This window comes from Felis catus, chromosome A3 (assembly GCF_018350175.1).
Source record: "Felis catus isolate Fca126 chromosome A3, F.catus_Fca126_mat1.0, whole genome shotgun sequence".
In the NCBI taxonomy this organism is placed as follows: Eukaryota; Metazoa; Chordata; class Mammalia; order Carnivora; family Felidae; genus Felis; species Felis catus.
Window position 1 is genome coordinate 1,966,640 of NC_058370.1, and position 18,760 is coordinate 1,985,399.

An 18,760-nucleotide genomic window follows, 5' to 3' on the forward strand; every position below is an offset into this window, starting at 1 on the left:
GGGCGTAGGTCTGCCTCAGGACCTTTGCACATGCTGCTGCCTAACTCTGGGACTCCCCTGAGACCCCATCTTCTCTTGGCTTGTTCCTTCTGGTCCCACAGGTCTTGGCCCCACCGCTCGGGAGCACAGCTGGAAGCCCTGGCCCCTCCCTCCCATGTCCTGCTTTGTTTTCTTCCAGACCTTGCTCCCTGAAATTATCTGGTTGACTTGTTTCTCATTCGTCTCGTGAGGGCAAGACACTGCTAAGTTGTCCACTAATATCCACTTCCCTGTTTGTCTTTAAAAGACCTGGAGCCCCAGATTTTATCCGGGATCATCACTGCCCACCCAGGAGACATATTTCTCAACATCCCTTGCAATGAAATGTGGCTTCGTGGCTAAGTCCTGGCCTTTACGAGCTGGGGGTGGAAGTCCTCAGAAGGGCAGAAATGTGTCCCTGCCTTTCTTGGTCTTCCTCCTGTCTGCCGGCATGTGGTCGTGACGGCTGGAGCACGGCAGCCATCGTGGACCGTGCCGTAGCTCGCTGAAGACACACAGGTGGCCAGAGTGAGCCTGCTTTCTCAAACCAGACCCCGGACCCACGGCTGCCGGCCTGCCTCCAGTCTTCTTTCGCGCGGGAGAAAAGAAACCTCACTCACGCTGTGATTTCTATCACCGTTACGCGGCTGGACCTGGTTCTAGCTGACACACGGGCCCCTGGAATGTCAGCCTTGTCTGTTCGGTCGGCTGATGAGCGCCTGGCACACAGCAGGAGCTCGTGGCAATGACAGCACTGGCAGTGGCGCTGACCTGGGCTGGGCCCTGTTCCCAGTGCTTCAGGGGGCACCAGCTCATCAATTCTCACAGCCCCAGTGGAGGCGGTAGGGTTATCCCCACTTTGCAGAGGAGGAAACTGGGGCACGGAGCGGTCAGGTCTCTCCCCACCACTAAGTGGTGCCGGACTGATTCCTGGCTCTGGGATCTTTCCTCTCCCCTCCTGTGCAGAGTTGGGTAGACACCCTGGGCTCTGGGCCTTGCCGGCTCCTGGGTGCCCTGGATCCGGGGTGGGGTGGCCACGGGGCCTGGAGTCCCAGCACCCATCTGTCCACACCCCTGGGAGGCCCCAGTGCATGTGAACCTTCTTCCTGCCCCATCCTGGCTCCACTGCTGCCGCCTTTGCTCGGCCCTCCCTCCCTCACCCCTGCCCAGCCCTCCTGCCTCAGCCCAGTTCACCTTCACCCCTACCCGAGGCCCCGTGGGGTTCCCCAGTCTGGCTCAGGGGCCTCGCCGTCACCCTCTCCGGGCTCCCAGGGCTCACGCGGTTGGCACGTGGCTTCTCACGGGTGTCTGCCCTGCCTCTGGGGCCCCTCGTGGGCCCCTGCTCGGATGAGGCTGCCGGGGTCCGGGTCAGGGGTGGTCAGAGTCACAAGGGGCGGCATCCCGGGGCTGCTTGGAGGAGGCCCTTCCCCGGCCCCCTCTGGTGGTCAGGCAGCCCAGAGCTCTGAACGCGTGCACAGAGGGGCCTGCCCGAGGGCACTGAAGGACGATGAGGTCCCCTTGCGCCTCCGCACAGGACACCTGGCGTGGCGGGTGCTCCCCTGCCCCCCTCCTCCACCTTCTCCGGGTGCTGGACGGGCCTCACTCGGACTCCCTGCCATAAAGCGCACGGCAGGGGTGAGCACCCGACCGTCGCCCCCTGGAGTGGGACGCACCGTTGTCAGCTGCCAGGAAGGTGGCCTCGTAGACGTTGTTTTTGATGTAGAGGGATTCGCGGTCAAGGACGGCTGCCGTGGTGATCTGACCGTTGGTGGCATTAATGTGCAGCCAGTTTGCTGGGTCCGACAGTTTGGAGTATCTGAGGAGGGAGGAGGTGAGGAGGTGAAGGGGGGAGTGACCCCGAGCCCCCGGCCTGCCCTGGCCACCGGGCCCGCCAGCCTGTACTTGGCAGGACGCGGCCCTCGCGGGGCGCCCGCCTGGACCCCGGGGCTTTCCCTGCCGCCCGGGATGGGGTCCTCCCTCAACAGCGGCTCACGGTCGCCGTGGCGGACGGGTTCCCGATCCTCACGAGGACCCCAGGAGGCAGATACTCTCATTGTCCCCTCTTTACAGACGGGGAGACTGAGGAACTAAGACAGAGAGGCCAGGAGACCCGCAGCGACCTGGACCAGGACCGACCTGACTCGAGATACTGCTGAACGTGTTGAAAACTTTCCACCTTCTTGGGTGAGCGCCTGTATCACATGGGCCGGGTGGTCCCCGCCGTCCCCAGCCCGGAGTTCCTGGTGCCCCCTGCCCGGACGCACAAGACGGGTCGGGACCCACCTCACGGCCTGCTGCATGAACCGGTCGGGGTCCACTGCCGAAAACGTGGTCAGTACGGTGCCGGTGGGCACGCCCTCCTCCAGGCGGATCAGCTTGTGGTTCGAGGGGAAGTAGGGCGCCTCGTTGATGTCCACGACGGAGATGGTCACCCCTGCCGTAGACTGGAAGGACATCTGGATCCCACTGGCCAGGGGCGCCTGGTTGGACACCATCACGGTCAGCATGAACGCTCTGTTCAGCTCGTAGTCGACTGCCTGGAACAAGGGAGGCCCCAGGGGTGAGCCGGCACAGGCACCCACGGGGCCGGCTCAGAGGGTGGGGGCCGTGGGCTGGTTGGTCTGCACCCGCCGCCCCAGTCTGTGCCTGCGCCTCCCGCCCGCTCTGTGCCCAGGAGGCCGGTCCCTAGGGAGGCCGGCCCCTCGTCTCTGGCTTCCCGTGGAGTTTGCCAGTGGGGGGAGAAAGAGTTTGGGGAAAAACTCTTTGGGGCAGAGAGGGAGGGAGACACAGAATCCAAAGCCAGCTCCAGGCTCCCAGCTGTCAGCACAGAGCCCGACATGGGCTTGAACCCATGAACCATGAGATCATGACTTGAGCTGAAGTCAGACGCTCAACCGACTGAGACACCCAGGTGGCCCCTGGGCTTATTTTTAAAGCCTCTGATGTATATTCCAGGATAAGGTAAATAAACGCGTGTAATAACGTGGTTTAGGAAATAAGATTTTCCGGGTACGAGAAAGGAAAGACGAGCACGAAGTCACTGAAGTTAAGTAAAAATCCTCCAGTGTTAAATTCGAATAAAATGGCCATCGGAGTCAGTGAAGTGAATGGAGCCGGGCAGGGTGGGCTCGTGAAGGGTTGTTCCTTGCTCTGCCCCCTGGGACCCCGAGGAGAAACGGCAGGCAGGCAGCAGCGAGCCCCTCCGCCGTCCGGATGCTGGCTTCTAAGTACCCTTCTCACTGGAGAAATGGCCGACCCAGACGGAAGGCAGGCCGGGCCGCGAGATGAACTGGGGGCATCCGGTTGGGCCACGGTGCAAGGAAGCACTCAGGAAGGGACCCAGGAACCAGCTAGGGGAGTTCCCACCGGCCAGAACCGATCATGACTGCAGCTGACCAAAGCACGGTGAAGACATAAAAATCCACGCATTCTTAACCGTAGTGAGAAGATGAACACACACACACACACACACACACACACACACACACACATTTTGTTTATTGCTCTGGTGGGATGATTAGTGGTCTCCAAAGACGTCCGGGTCCCGATGTCTGGAATCTGTGACCACGTCGCCCTCCACGGCACAGGGACTTTGTGGACATGATGAAGTTAGGGGTCTTGCAGTGGGAGATGGCCCAGGACTCCCCAGGGGGCCTGAAATGCCATCCGAGGGTCTTTACAAGGGGAGACAGAGGGACACAGCATCAGCTGTGTGAGCACCGAGGTTCTGGCTCTGAGGAGGCAGGAAGGGCCACAGTGTAGGGATGTGGTTTCTAAAGTGGAAAAAGCAAATGGAATCCCCAGGGGGAGCCCAGCCTTGCCGGCTCCTCGGTTCCGGCCCAGTGGAGCTGATTTTGAACATCCGACTACCAGACGTGGGAGAGAATAGTGTGTGTGTTGAGCGCCTCCCCCGGGCTGGATGTGATTTGTTACGGCAGCACCAGAAACTCGGAGGGACCGCGGCCAGCCGCCAGGCTGAGAACGGACGAAGAGAAGTAACGCGTACAGGATTGATCTCGCGTGTCCTGTCGGGCCCCGTCCTGGTTTCGTGTTCCTATTTAGTGGCTTAGGGCAACACAATTTGTTATCTTACAGTTCTGGAGGTCGGAAGTCAAAACTCAGCGTCGCCGGGCTGAGGTCAAGGTGTGGGCGGGGCCGCGCCCTCGCGGACACTTGCCTTCTGCAGCCCCCCCCGAGCCCCCCGTGCTCCTGGCCCCTCCTCCCCCTTCCGAGCAGCAACCTGCCCCTCGAGGAGCTGTCTGAGCTCTGCCTCTTCCCCACGGCTCCTCCGACGCTCACCTCCTGCCCCCGTCTCGCAAAGAGGCTGAGGCCAGGGGGCTCACCCGGACTTCCCGGGGAAGCGTCCTCTCCCAGAGCCCCTAGCTGACTGCTATGCTCTGGCAGGTTCCGGGGACTCGGGCCCGGGCATCTCTGGGGAGGCCGCTGCTCTGACCACCGCGACCTGCCTTTCACCTAAGTGCACAGCCCTTGCTGCTGAGGGCAAGCTCTTTAGTACTGACTCATCGCAGCCAGGGAACGACTGATTCTTTTTTTTTTTTTTAATTTTTTTTTATTTCAATGTTTATTTATTTTTGGGACAGAGAGAGACAGAGCATAAACGGGGGAGGGGCAGAGAGAGAGGGAGACACAGAATCGGAAACAGGCTCCAGGCTCTGAGCCATCAGCCCGGAGCCTGACGCGGGGCTCGAACTCACGGACCGCGAGATCGTGACCTGGCTGAAGTCGGACGCTTAACCGACTGCGCCACCCAGGCGCCCCTAGAACGACTGATTCTTAAAAGCACCGTTTTGTACGAGTGGAGACACGTATCCGGACAAGGGCCACCAGCAGATGATAAGACCAGCGGAGGCGGACCGACGGAGGACTGCACGTTTGCGGGTACGAAGCGTCACGCCGCAGCCCGCGTGCTGGTCATAAGGGGGGGAGGGCGTCAGGTCTCCAAGGACGGAAGGGGCTGTCAGCGCCCGAGCCCAGTGGGCAGGCTTACGTGGCCAGAGAGGGACGGCCAGGGGCTTCCTGGTGGGGCTTCTCCGCTCCAGCCGCAAAGCTCGTCCCCACGGAGGGACCCTGCAGGTCTAAATCCCAGGGCACGGGAATTGTGGGAGAAGAGGAGCAAGACACATCGTGACGAAGTGACTGGACAAATCCGCCACGCGGGGCCAGATTCCGTCGGCCATCTGCCGCTGTGTCTACGACAGGTGGATGGTGGACGGGACGGTGGAACCCTCTAGAGTATGAGAGGTTCGAGAGATGCTACGACCAAAGGCATGCAGGGACCCCGTTCAGATCCAGGTCTGAAAAACCACCGCAGACAGACCCTTTCAGGAAGGTTAAGGGGAATGGAGCACAGATTTGGACCGCAGACTCTGAAGGAAACACGGCCCGGGTCTGGTACGTGGTTACGTAAGCGGAACGCGTGTCTGAGGGCGATGCATCCTGACACACTTAGGGGTGGAGAATCACGAGGCCGGGGAGTGAAAAACGCATTTCAGCCACAAGTGTGGATGGCGGGGGATACGGAACAGGCTCACGGCCGTCCGACTCCTGCCAGTTTCCACGGAAAGTAGTCGAACGTGCTTCTGCTTGGAGAGGAACGTATCTGCTGTGTCAGTTTTCGCTGCGGACCCCCTACTGGCTGGTGGCGGGGCCGCCCCGCTGATCCGACCTGAGCCCCCTCCCCCCCACCCAGGTCCATTGTGAGCATTAGAAACCTTACACGCACTGCATCAAAGCCACGCCTTCTCAGCTACTGCGACAGAGGGGGTATTGAGTAGGACACAAAGGAATTTAAGAGCAGTGGATAATATTACGGGGTGGGCGCGGGGCTTCACGAGACCCCGGGGCCGGCCCCATGGCAGAGACCGGGGCTCTGGCCTGATGTCCCCATCGCCCTCTCCAGGCGTGGTCCCCGCGGGCCTCCGGGAGCCCCGCCCCACCCCCACCACGAGACGCCACGTCCTTCCGTGGCACAGGCCGTGTCACGACTGCCGTCTTCCCCTGCCCCCCACAGCCCTTCGAGGAGGGGCTTCACCTTGTGTCTCAGCACAGAGCCAGCGTGGGTCGGCCTGGGGCGGCGGGGGATGGTCTGACGCCTCCCTGGTCGCCCACCGCTGCCCATCACCTGGCACGTGATGCTGGGTGCTGTGAGGCGCGTGTTTGCGGGAGGGCCTTGATGTCACCCGGGCAGGACCCTCACCGGCCCCAGCGGGCGGCCAGTGTGGTGAGGCACGCTGGCCCGAACCATACCGGGGGACTTCAGGCCAGAGGCCACGAGCCCCTGTCCCTCCCAGGTGTGGGCTTGGTTCCTCCGTCCTGATGTCCGATCGCCTCCAGGCCCACAGCACACACCTGCACCCACGCTGTGTCCAGGGCCCCCCGGGGCCAAACGGCGGCTGGTGTCCCAGCGCCTCCCCCAGGACCCCCCGAGAGCCGTCTGGGGACGGGGCGACGCCACTTAAGTGTGATGGTTTTGTCCGCGAACGAGCCACCACAGGAAGTAATCTTTCTCCCTGTTTATTGGTTCATGTCCCCGGGGGACACGGAATAACGCTGCGTGTAATGCATTAAGATAGTGTCACCGGTCTGAGTGAGAACGCCTTCCAGAAACACTGTTACGGCCAGTAACCGTCTGTAGGAGGGCGAAATAAAACACACTTGTAATGGGGAAATCGATAGGTAATCTGCCCCTCCAGCTTCCATCAGGGCGGCTGTGTGTGCTCCCTGGTCTCACCGTGGCTGCCTCCCCGGACGTGGCAAAGACCCTTCGCTGAGAGGCGAGGGGCTGGGGGCACCCTGCTGAGGGGGGATTCGCTTCTGGGTGGGAGCTGTCACCTGCAGGGCTGCGGGGCTGGTGGAGGGAGGGGCTTGTGGGGGCCGCACGCCCTGTTCCCCCCGATCCCTGGTCCCCTGCCCCCCTGCGACCCCGCTTCGGCCTCTGGGAGCCTTACTGCTGCCGAGGGGGCGGGGGGACAAAAGAGGCCAATTCTTGGCTTTTCTGCTTCAAAAGCTGAGGTCCAGGTGAGGCAGGAGAAAGGGCCTGTGATTGGTCTGCGCCTGTGGTTTTGTCCTTGGAAGAGATTGTGGTTTCATGGTTGGAGGAGGGACAGGAGGGGGACATGTGGGGAGAGGCCGGGAGCTCTCGAGGAGGCTGGGGATGGTGACAGATGCCCACCGGGGCTGGGGGCCTGGGAGCAGAGCGGCTGTGCCCCAGCTTGGCTAGAGCCTGAGAGATAGCAGGCCCAGTGGGGCTGGGGAGGAGGGGGCCGGGGGCGTGGGGGGCAGGGCAAGACCTGCCCGAGGGGACTGTGTACTTCCTCAGACTTCAGGGCCGAGGGACAACGCAGCCAGCCTGGGCCAGGGGGCTGAGGGCCAGGCTGGCCACACACATCTCTGCAGTGGCCCAGGGATGCTCTCCTCCCCTACCCGGCACCTGGTCAGCCCCGAAGGCAGAGGAGGTCCCAGGACTCTGGGGGGCACAGGGGCTGGAGACAGCAGGCGAGTGGTGTGACAGAAGGCAGGCACGCCTGCGGCGAGAACGTCTCCGTGGCTCCTTCTCACGCCCCCCTGCAGACTGTCAACTCCGCAGGCCGGGCAGTGATGTGTACCCAACACAGGGCCCGATGCCTCCAAGGGACCTGGGGACCCCGGTGGGATTGAGGTGACCTTCCTTGAACACTGGGGGACGGGTGGGGAGGCAGCCAGTCCGTGTCATGACAGCAGCTGTTCCTGTCAGCTGAGCTCTCACTGCCCTGTTCCAGGCGCCGCCCTGCCCTTCTCTGTCCAGGATCTACCGCGGGGTCAGCGACAGCCCTGCGCGTCCGGGGCACAGCGAGGGCGACTGGCCCGTGCCCGCGGTAAGGGAGCCAAGAGCCAGCCGCCTCCCCTGACTGCCCCCCACCGCCCGCGCCCCCTCCTGGCCACCCTTCTCTGCAAGACAACGTCCGAAAGGATGCCGTCTTTACCGAAGAACGCAAAATTAACCCGAATGTGCTTTCCGACACCCATCTTGCCTTAAAAAGACTTTGAACCGGGAGTCTGGAGGAAAGCCCCGGGTGGGTAGCAACGCAAAGAAGGAAAAACGGGGAAGCGTGGTGCGGGTGACGGATGCCATCTGCACACGCGGTCCGGGCTCCGTGGGGACGGTGCGGCCGCCTGTGCGCCCGGCGTTAAGGGCCGTGAAACTCAGTCTTAGGTGCACATGTGGTAGGACTCACTTGTGACTTCTGACGAGCGCGCAGTCCTGTCTCCCGCACCGCGCTGGGGACGCAGGAGTCCCCCCAAGCCCCTCACCCTGCCCCCCGGTCGTCACACCCCCATGCCCAACACCGTTCTTGACATTTGTCTATAAATCGCGACACCAAATCCTGGATCAACACAGCACGGGGAAGGGAAGGCACAGGCCTCAGCTGTTCAGAAAGGTACATGACAAATGTTCAGACAAGTCCCGCCATGCCGGACGAGGAAACACTCCTTCGTGGCTGAGCTGGATTTATCTCCGGGATCCAGGGATGGGGTTCACCCATTCCTGGACTGAGGCAGGGATGTGGCCTTCAGGGAGGGGACAGGAGAGTGGTCTCTGGGGGGTGGGGGGGGGTGGCAGGTCAGGCCGCCCAGTCCCTGGAGGTCACACGACCAGGTCCTCGGGAGCCTGCCTCCGGTCCAGCAGGTGGGTCCCAGGGTCGCGGCCCCGGGGCGGAGCTCACCACGGCTGGCAGGAAGCGAGGAGGGCACCCACCTTGACCACGGTGACCATGCCCTCGTTGGTGACGGGGTCCGTGCGGATGCTGAAGTGCCCCGAGGGGTCCCCGCTGATGATGCGGTAGAAGGCGTTCCAGTTTGGCGAGTGGGGCTGGTCTCGGTCCATCACGGTCAGGTTTGCAACCACCACCTCCACCTGGTTTTCGGGTACCTCCCCTGCGTACTGCAGAACACAAGGAGACAGTGTTCTCACCCTGTGGGGCCTCTCGACCAGCCCCGGGGATGCACCCCCTGTCGCCCGCAAGTGGGCCCATTTGGCGCGCACGGTGGCCCTCCGGGCCCCCCCACCCCCACCCCTGGCTGGCCCGGGGCTCAGAGCCCTACCCACCACCTTCAGACCAAGGCTCACGGGCACCTGCACACACGTGTGCACCGGCCTCCCTCCTGAACCCCCTTCAGACCTTCCCCGTGTGCCCGGAGGCCCATGTGACAGCTGGGCACAGGAGACACCACAGCACGTGCTCGCAGTGTGCAGGGCTTCCCGGGAGAATCCTGCCCGGGCTCCCCGCCCCCCGCCCCCGGTCCCGGCACCGTGCCGGGCGCTGCCCATGCCGTCTCCTCAGGGTAACCCTGTTCTCACCCCCATTTTACAGATGAAGCAAGAGAGGCTAAGAGACCCTGGGGCACCACAAAGTGGGGTGCAGAGTGCCAGTCCTGAGGACCAGGACCCTGTCACCGTGGGCCGGGTCACCAGCCGGGCAGGAAGGAATCCAGAGACAGTCTTGGGAGTGGCCCCAGGCAGCCTGGCTCCCAGCCCTCGTCCTCCCGGGCCCCCTCCGTGCCTGCCTAGTTTCAGCAGAAGTGGTGTCCGAGCCTCACAGGACTCCCCGTCACCACCACCCGCAGTGCACGAGGCCTCCCGGCCACGCTGCCCTGTGCCCACCCGGGGGCCGCGGCCCCAAAACGCCCTTTCGCCCCCCAGGACAGGCATGGCGTCGCTTTACGCGGAGGACGGTCTTCCTGTGCACCCAGGGAGCGGCGGGCCTTGGCCTGTGCTCCAGAACGAACTCACCACCCCGAGTGCGTTTCGAAACGCCCGGCGGGGGGTGTCAGGCAGCCGGTCACACGTCCTCCACCACTTGAGTACGTTCAAGGCTCGGACTCTGCAGCTACCATCCGGGTTCTTTGACACTCTGCGTCCGGGGCTGACGGCAGCCCAAGGGCCAGGTCCCTACACACGGCGCCCCCGTGCGGGTCTGGCTGGCTGGCTCTGAGGGGACCCCCTCCCCCCGGGCGACGGACGCCAGCTGGTGGGTGTGGCATCCGGCCTCCCGTTCTCTTCCTCGGGAGCTTGGGTCATCCTGGGAGAGACTGGGCCCCTCTAGCCCGGCTCTGGGCCTGGATTGCCGCACCGGTTTCTGCCCCGGGGCACTCGAAGATTCGGGCCTCAGCTGGTCGTTGGCGAGGGGGTTCTGGGTGCAAAGAACAGAAAATTGGGCCACAGTGCCTTGAACACAGGGGTTGACTTCCCAGAACCGGGAGCCTGAAGGCCGAGGGTGGCCATCGGTGGTTCTGTGGGTCAGTGACGTCGGGGCTGGTGGCTCTGCTCTTTCTGGCTTCCTGGAGGTCAGAACCCTGCAGCTTGGCCAGTGTGTGCTTGGTGTGCGGCTCCGGGGACCTGGGGCCTCGGGCCCAGCGAAGGAGGAACTGGAGCCCCGGCAAGGTCGGCTGCCTCCGGGGCTGCAAAGGGCTTGTTCAACCCAAGGCAAGAGCACAGACCTTCACCTGCACTTCACAGACTCAGGAGACGCTCCTGTGTCAGCCTCCTGGACTTTGGGCATCGACGTCCTGCCGGGAACACCACAGCCCAGCCGCTCAGGCGTGCACAAAGGGCCCTCGTCACCTGGTCCTCGCAAGTCTTCAAACCCTGATAGCATCACCTTGTCAGCAAGAACAATTGTGAATTTATCCAAGAAGGATCTCTCCCACCAGGCCCTCAGACGCCGTCCCATGCAGCAGCACGAGATCCTATCGTGGGATTCGGGGGTGCTGGCACCCATGACCATTCCGAGCTAATGGCCTGCGGCCGCTCCCGTTCCTCCAGCAGGTCCCGGTCGCTGCTGTCCTCCTGAGCCTGCCTCCACCAGCGGGAGCTGCGGCCCCGGAGGCCGGCCTCCGGGAGGCGCACTGGTGGGCGTTCTTCCCTCCATCCCCAGGGCCCTGGGGACTCAGCCGGGAGCAAGGGGGCCGTCCCCTACCCTCGTGGGACTGTGGGGTGCCACAGTGCACAGCATCAAGGTCCTGGCAAGGGACAGCAGGGCTATTCAGCCCAGTGGCCAGAGACCCAACGTGGAGGGGGGAGGCGGAGCCCTGCCTGACTGGGGTCCCAGGCACTTGTTGTCGGGGAGGGAGCGGCCCTGCCATCGCTGTGGGTGGGGCGGGGTCCTGGGGCGGAAAGGCCTCAGGTAGAGGACCATGGGGGCAGGGCATTCAGAGGGCACTTCGCCGAGGCTTGGCCACGAGGCCTGGAGAGTGCAAGGGAGGGTTGGGGGGCTGGGGGCCAGGAGGCAGGTCATCCTGGGGGGGCACAGGGCTGCTTCGGGCTGTGTGTGTGTGTGTGTGTGTGTGTGTGTGTGTATGCATGCGGGGTGCCCTGGTCCCTGGAGCTCTCGGGAGGAGTACAGGTGTGGGGTGACGCCCCCCAGTGGTCCTCAGGGAGGTGGAAGCCAGGCAGAGGAAGCAGCGGAAGGCCTGGAGCTGGCACAGTGGCCCCCCCCTGCATTCGTGGGGGGACGGTGGGGGGAGGGAGACTCAAGGCCCCCTGCTGGGGCCAGTCTGCTAACCGCACTGAGCCAGCAGGCCTAGGTCCCACCGCCTGGTGTCGCCTGAGCCTCCGGAAATACACCTCCCGCTGGTGGACGCTTGCCCGGGCCTCCCTGCTGCACCCAGGGCCACGCCCTCTGCCGGATGTCGCCGAGTCCCCAGTGCAGGAGGCGCTCTTGGAGGCTGTGACCACCGGGGGGCTGCCGACCTGGGCTGAATGAGAACCGAGTTTGTCATCCACAAAACGGGCATGCTGCCTCCCGCGAGGCTCGGGGATGGAGAACAGGCACGAAGGGCCTGGCACACTGCCCGGCCCGGCTCCGGGCCCTGAGCACAGCTCCCTGGCCGCAGAGGGAGGGCCCAGCTCCCCGGGAGCGGCAAAGAGCACCTACCACACCGGGCGAAGCCATCTGCCCGAGGGAGCCCGTCCAGGTGGGCGCAGGCCTGGCTTGGCCTCAAGCAGCCGTGGAAGCTTAAGGGGGTCCCTCGGCCCCTCTGAGCAGGTTTCCTCAACTGAAGACCGGGGCCAGGGACGCCCGCCGCCCACCTCCCAGGCGGCAGGGGGGGAGCCGGCGAGCAACGTGTGCCCTCCCCGGATCGTCTAGGAATTCAGAGGTAGGGATGACCCAGAGCATCTGTGGTCCTGGGGCCTCGGCGCCCGGACTCTCGTGAGGGGCCTGGTGGGAATGGAGGCCTGGCAAACGACAGGGCCAAGTTCAGGCCGTAGCCCGTCATGTTAATAAAGTTTGATCGGCACACAGCCACGTCCCTTCATTTACATGTTGCCTGTGGCGGAGTTCACTGATTGTGACCTGGAGCTCCCAGACTTGGAAGTGATGGCTTTACTCCCTTTACAGAAAAGATCGCGGACCCCTCTCGAGGCCGCGATGCTCCCCACCTCGGTGATTCAGAAATGGGCACGTGGCCTCCACCAGCCGACCGGGGCTCACCGAGTTCTGGTGCCGACTCTGGCCTGGGTGTTGCGCCCACACCTGCCTGAAAGCGTCGGGTGCGGTGGGGCCGCCATCGGCAGCCTGAGGATGCCAAGCCCAGAGGAGGCGTGTCCCGAGGGAGGCTCCCGGCGGCTCGTGGGGCCTGGGTCCAGCCGTGCCTGGAGTCAGTGCTTGGTTTTTGGCCTCTGAGACCCGAGGAGTTTTCTCTTTGGTTAAGTCGCCAGAGTCAGTAACTTTTTGGTTAAGTTTCTTTTTGGTTAAGACTGTTAGGCTGCCTGGCTGGCTGGCGCCTTCCGAATTCCTTTCTTTATTTTCTACAAACTTGCTTTCGCTGCTTCCTCTACGGCCACTAGCTGGTCAGGTGGCCTAGGACCTGCCGGTCACACGCGCCTGCCTGGCTGATTCCGAAGCGAGACGGAGAGGCCCCGTGCGCTGGCCCCTACGGGGATGGCACCCAGTTCAGCGTGGGCAACAGGAGGGGCTGCTCCGGCTGGAGCCTCCGTGCCGACACGGCGGGCCCTCGGGTCTTGTGACCGCTCACAGCCTCTGGGCAGCTTTCCTCGGTGGGTCCGGGCAGTGTCACCTAAGAGCCGGGCTTTGGGTGTGCCCCCGCGGGTCACCACAGCTGGCCCGATGGGCACCTCTGTCTGCTCTGCTCTGTCTCTGTCTCCGGGGTGTGGGGTCCGTCCCAGAGCTTCACGGCACAGGCAAGACCTGTGTGTCCCAGAGCCCGATTCCTCCCAGACTCTGGGTGAAGTTTATTCCAAGAGTCTATTTTAATTCATGCGAGTTTAATAAAGGTTCACAAAGAAGGGCCTTAAGCTGATAAATCTGGCTTAGGATTTTCTTATTAACCTTCCCCTAGCCATAATGAGTTTTTAATTTAATTTTTTCAGGTTTTCGGGCACAGGGAAAGCCTCTCCCATGCCTCATGGGATGCGAAGGCAGATATTTGGGAAAGAAGGAATTTTAAGATCACTGGAACACAGTGTCTCGCCTAGATGGTAATCCAGAATTCAAATGTAGCCCCATCCCCGGGGGCGGGGAGGATTTCATCTAGCGCAAACACAGCTCGGAGGCAGAAATCTACAGGGCTCCCAGGGGAAGGTCACATTAGCATAGAGGAGGATTTGGGTGGGGACAGTGAAGCCCAGCAGGATTCAGAGAGGAAGGAGAATGCCAGCCTGTCCACACCCCACAGCATAACCCGTGAGGCTGTGTTTTTGTTTCTGTTCCGATCACTGGGAACCATGGCTGGTCCTAAAAGTCCTAAAAGACTCGTGCGTGGGCCGGAGGACTTGACCCTCCCCCAGCCGCCTCTTGGGATGCAGGACACCCCCTCCTCTCCAGTCCGCACCCCCTGCACTGGTGGGGCATCTAACCGGAAAGGAGGGGTGCCCTCCCTGACCTGGAACTCAGGGACGTGCCACAGTCATTAGCAGAGCCTGGAGAGCCGGCCCCGGGAGTCCCCGTCTGGCCAGGATGGGGCTGTGGGTGCTGGGTGGGCACCTGGGGAGGGGTCTCCGTGGACCCCCCCCCCCCCCCGCCCCCGGGCACACACCAGCACTGCCTCTCCATTTGTCCTTGGCTTCTGCTGGCATATGTAACTACGGATGCGCCTCTGGAGATTCCAATGGTTTTATTGTTTAGAATTTACTTTTGTATCCAGTAAAATCATGATGGTTTCTGCTGGGTTCTGAGTTCAGATCAGAATCAGATTGGAGGACCAGTGGCCCTGATCCAGAAGCAACCTGAAGGCTGTCTTTATTCACCCTGCACATCACAGGGGAGGGACTGAGGTCTGGGGGCCAGGATGCCCCCTGAGCTTCTGTCCCCACCCCGAGGAGCTGTCCCCAGAGGAGGCAGATAGCGCACGGGGGTGCGCCCCACCTCACAGGGGAGGAAACAGGCACGGGGCCTCCCGGACCTGCCTGAGGTTAGCGACTGGTCTGTGTGGGAGACCGGTTAGCAGCCGGGACTCTGGCTCCAGCCTCTGACCCCCATGTCTGCCTGCAGTCCGGCTGGGTGGGGACCCAGGGGGTCGGACACCGGCATGGCAGGAAGGGCTTGTGGTGGGATGTGATGGCGGGTGGGGACGGGCGCTCCCACCTGCCGTCCCTCAATGCTCGGAGGAGATCCGAGTAACTATTTATGGCAGAAGTTTGCACCGAGTGTCCGTGCGCAGTTAAGGGTGTTGAGTCCATGCCCGTTTTGAGATGCCAAATTCTGATTCTCAGGAACTCATGCTGAGTTCAAATCTCTCCCTTCTCCTGGGTTTGTGGACGTAAGTCGAAAAGCTGAGGAGACCTGGGATTCACAGGACCTGGGGGGCCAGAGCGGGCCCACTTTCAGGCGGTGCGGGCCCGGCCAGCCCCGGGGAGGGCGGAGTTCGCTGGGGGCCAAGTGCTGGCCTCCACACTCGCTGTCCTCCTGTCCCATCTCCAGAGAATGGGGCGGCGGGGGTGGGGGTGGGGGGGACCGCCATGATCACATGCCCTTTTGTTTTTAACACTGACTTGAATTTAACTAAATTACTTAATTTAACCACATTAATTGTTTTCACATGTGATCTCATCCATGCTTCTCTGGGGACGGGAAGCAGGCCATGCGGTCACCACGTACAGCGGGGGCGCCGGGGGGGCTCAGTCGGTTGAGCATCCGACTCCTGACTTCTGCTCAGGTCATGATATCCCAGGGTCACGGGATCGAGCCCCGAGTCAGGCTCTGTGCCAAGAGTGTGGAGTCTGCTCAGGATTCTGTCTCTCCCACTCTCTCTGCCCCTCTCCTGCTCTCTCTCTCAAATAAAGAAACAAGAGGAAGCGAGTCTTATCAGCTGCCAGGTTTTAAACTGCCATAATAATGCATCTTAATGGCTTCTATCCACCCCCCTCCCCCGCCAACAGATGAGAAACTGGGCTGACAGGGAGAGTTGTAGTGACTTCGCTGTGAGTCCCTCGCCCGCAGAGTGAGAGCTGGGGCAGGACTCCAGTGTGTGAAGGCGGGGGCCTGCTCGTGCTGCTGTCACGGGCTGGCCGCCGCCCGTGGCACGTTCAGAGTGCAGCACGGTTCCAGGCGTAAACCTTCACGGACACCAGTGGACGCTCCTGACATCCCCTTGGGACCGATGACACTTTTGTGTAAAGTGGGGACATTGAGAGAGGTCCGGCTATCAGCCCAGGTTACAGGGCTAGGAGGGACCAGGCGGGGGGCTCGTGAGGGGCCTCCTGACTCCAGGCGAGTCAGGGGGAGGGTGGCTGAGCTGGTGGCAGGGGCCTGGGACCCCGGCTATCCAGGCTCCACTCCGGGACCCGAGGACGAAGCCAGCAGGAGGTCCTCGGGGCTGAGTGCGTCCTGGGGGCCCCCAGCTGCCCCCCGCCCAGCTGACCCCCACGCTCACCCTCGAGGGGTGCTGAGTGTCCAATGGCCGTACAACGCGCCAGCCCTGCGGCGGGGGCACCAGGCGGCAGCACACGCACAGGGAAAATGACTTTTAATTAACATTTAAGGGTAGGAACTGGATCATGCAAATCCCCCCCCATCTCCTCAGCTTCTGCTGATTGTTCTTGATTAAGCTCGATAAAAATAGCCTGGCTGTGCGGGGATGCGGCCGGCCCTCGGCCCCGCCCACCACCCCTGTGCCAAGCAGTGTCCTGGGCCCCGCCTGTCACCCGTCTCCAGGGACACACCATGGGCCACCCTGACCCCCGAATCTAACCCACGATTGCCACGTGACCCAGTTACCAGGACGTTAGCACATGGGTGGGGGGGGGGCGCGCACTCCTGCCCGGAAACTGGTCTCCCCCCCACCCCCCGCCGCAGCGGCCTTCGGGTCTGACCGTAGCGAGGCCGCCCCCTGAGCGCTGTCCTGGCGGACGTCAGGATCCGAGGTACCGCTGAAGCACTCCGCCTTGACTCTCGGACCCTGCGCCCACTCCAGGGCTGGGGCCTGCCCGAGGCCGGCCGGGGCACAGGAGGGGCAGGCGGGACGTCCCAGGGAGCCAGGCTGTGCCCACCTGCCCTTTGCCTGGACGGGGGTCACGTCTGGGGTCAGATGCACCTTCTCTCCAGGGTCTCCGTGCGCTTCCGTGGCGCCCGCTTCTCAGAGGTGTGTGGGGATCAAGGGGTGCCCTCCTCCTGGTGCGTCCCCCCTCCTGGCGCCCCACACAGCGCTCCCTCCCCTCGCTCCCTCCCTGGCCCTCCCAGGACTGGCACTTGGGGGAGCCCGCGGGGGTTTCAGTGCGGCTGTGTGTGAAGCTGCGTGTGAAGACGGGGTTCGGGCTGGCAGAGCTGGGCTGGGGCTGGGCCGGCGGGGGGCAGAGGTGGTCCCCCCGCAGGCCTGCCCGCAGGAGCGGGTGTGGGGCAGCCGGGGGCCCTCACTGTGGCTGCTGAACGTGCTCCGCCTCAGGAGGGGACAGGACAGCCACGTGGCAGAGGCGGGGCCCGAGGCAGCAGGCGCTCTGGGTTTGACTGTCTCGCTGTGTGACCTCGGGCAGCCCGGAACTAGCCCTCTGGGCCTCAGTCGTCTCTGGTGGAAAAAGGGGCAGTGGCCATGTATGTGATGACCACCGTGGCCACGTCAGGGAAAACCTCTCAGGAAACACAGAAGTTTCTAGGCGTGACCACAATGGCCACGTCGGGTGGGGGGGGAATCCTCTTAGGAAACACGGAAGCTTCTAGGCGTGACCACCAAGGCCACGTCGGGGGGAAAGTCCTCTTAGGAAACACAGAAGCTTCTAGGCATGACCACCAAGGCCACGTCGGGGGTCGGGGGGAATCCTCTTAGGAAACACACAGAAGCTTCTAGGCGTGACAGCCATGATGCTACGGCTCCATCCCCAGTCCGGGCGGCCATCTGCAGACACAGCAGTGGCACGGGGACACGGAGGACACGCGATGGTGGCCAGTGCACGTGGCTGTTCCGTGTCTCCTTCCCGCTCCGACGACTCTGTGTGAGCCTGACGTTATTCCCAAACGAGCACTGAAAACATCCCAAGGCCACTCAGAATCTACGGACACGGGAGGGTCTCCGAGACACATCGTGAGTGAAAGAACACAAGTCGGAGGACAACAGGCATGGAGCGGGGCGCAAGGTGGAGGCGGCGTGGGGCGGAAGGGGACGCCTTCGTCACGGTGGCTCCCTTGGTAGCTTTTCGGTTACGCTACCGTGTGCGCGAACTACCTGATTGGAAGCTCAGCCTGGTCTCCACTCTGCCTAGAACTCGTTTGTGGGCCTTGTGCGTAGAGCCGCACACGCAGTCACGGCGGCTCGCTTGGCTCACGCTCCGTATCTGGACTTGGGATCAGAACGGGCCCCTCTGTTCCTGACGCCAAGAGGCTCCTCCTGGAGCCGGACCGGGCTGGCCGCCTGGACTGCATCAGGGAGGGAAGAAGGATGCGCAGCCGCCCAGGTTCCTGGGATAGTGATGCCGTAAGAGAAGCAGAGAAGACCCAGCTGGCTGGGGACGGCACCGAGACAAACTTCGTGACCAACCAGGGACCACACACGGGCGGTGTATCCGTCGCCCTGGCGGGAAGAGCTAGCTGGAAGCCTCCCCCGAGGGGAGGACGCTCCGCCCAGGACCCTCAATCGGGACCCCACCCGGGCCGTTCACTGTGGGGCCTCCCCAGCCGGGAGGCTGGATGTGGTGAGCACCCGATGTGATGCATGAACCCTTCTCTCTCCTTCTCCGTACTCTCTCCCCTTTATGTTTACTCTGTTTACTTCCACACATTCCCTTTCCCTTGTAATCGATACAGTTTTCCTCCATGAAACAGAAAGTTTAGCTATCGTGAACTACTGTCATTCAGAACAATCTTTAAAACAGAGAAAATGATTAAACGAAGGAGGGCACCCACGGACGGGGTGCTCACAGATGGTCCAAAGATCTGAGCTGGCCACGGGGGACCCCCAGGAACGCGGGAGATTGTCCGACCGCGCGGGCGCAACCACAGACGTGGGCTCCACGGGCGTTCTGTTGGATGAGAGAAGCCTGGCTCCGCAGAACTGCGCAACCGTGTGACTCCATCCACGTGATGTCGTAGGACAGGCAAAGGTCGCCTTGGCGATGGGCGCAGGGGTGGGGGCTGCCTCTGGGGACGGGCACGGGCCTGTGCTCCTGGCCGGTGGGAACGTTTCCCGGAAGGTCCGTGCGTTATGCCGCATTCCCGTCACACCTCAACAGCATCGGCAAGATCTCCATCCGACTCGAAGCCGGAGACCAAGAGGTCTCTCTGGGAGCGCTTGTCTG

The 18,760-nt window shown here is 62.9% G+C and overlaps 1 protein-coding gene across 3 annotated transcripts in view; it reads right to left on the reverse strand.

The window, feature by feature from the left end:
• Positions 1–18,760, reverse strand: part of CDH4 (cadherin 4) — a 539,030-nt gene that overhangs the window by 8,860 nt on the left and 511,410 nt on the right. For all 3 annotated transcript variants that reach the window (XM_023251048.2, XM_019826279.3, XR_002740881.2), the window contains exons 9-11: positions 8,774–8,959; positions 2,302–2,555; positions 1,692–1,834 (exon numbers count right to left, since the gene is read on the reverse strand). In XM_023251048.2, the coding sequence (XP_023106816.1) occupies positions 1,692–1,834; positions 2,302–2,555; positions 8,774–8,959 (583 nt within the window). The remainder of the gene's footprint in view (positions 1–1,691; positions 1,835–2,301; positions 2,556–8,773; positions 8,960–18,760) is intronic.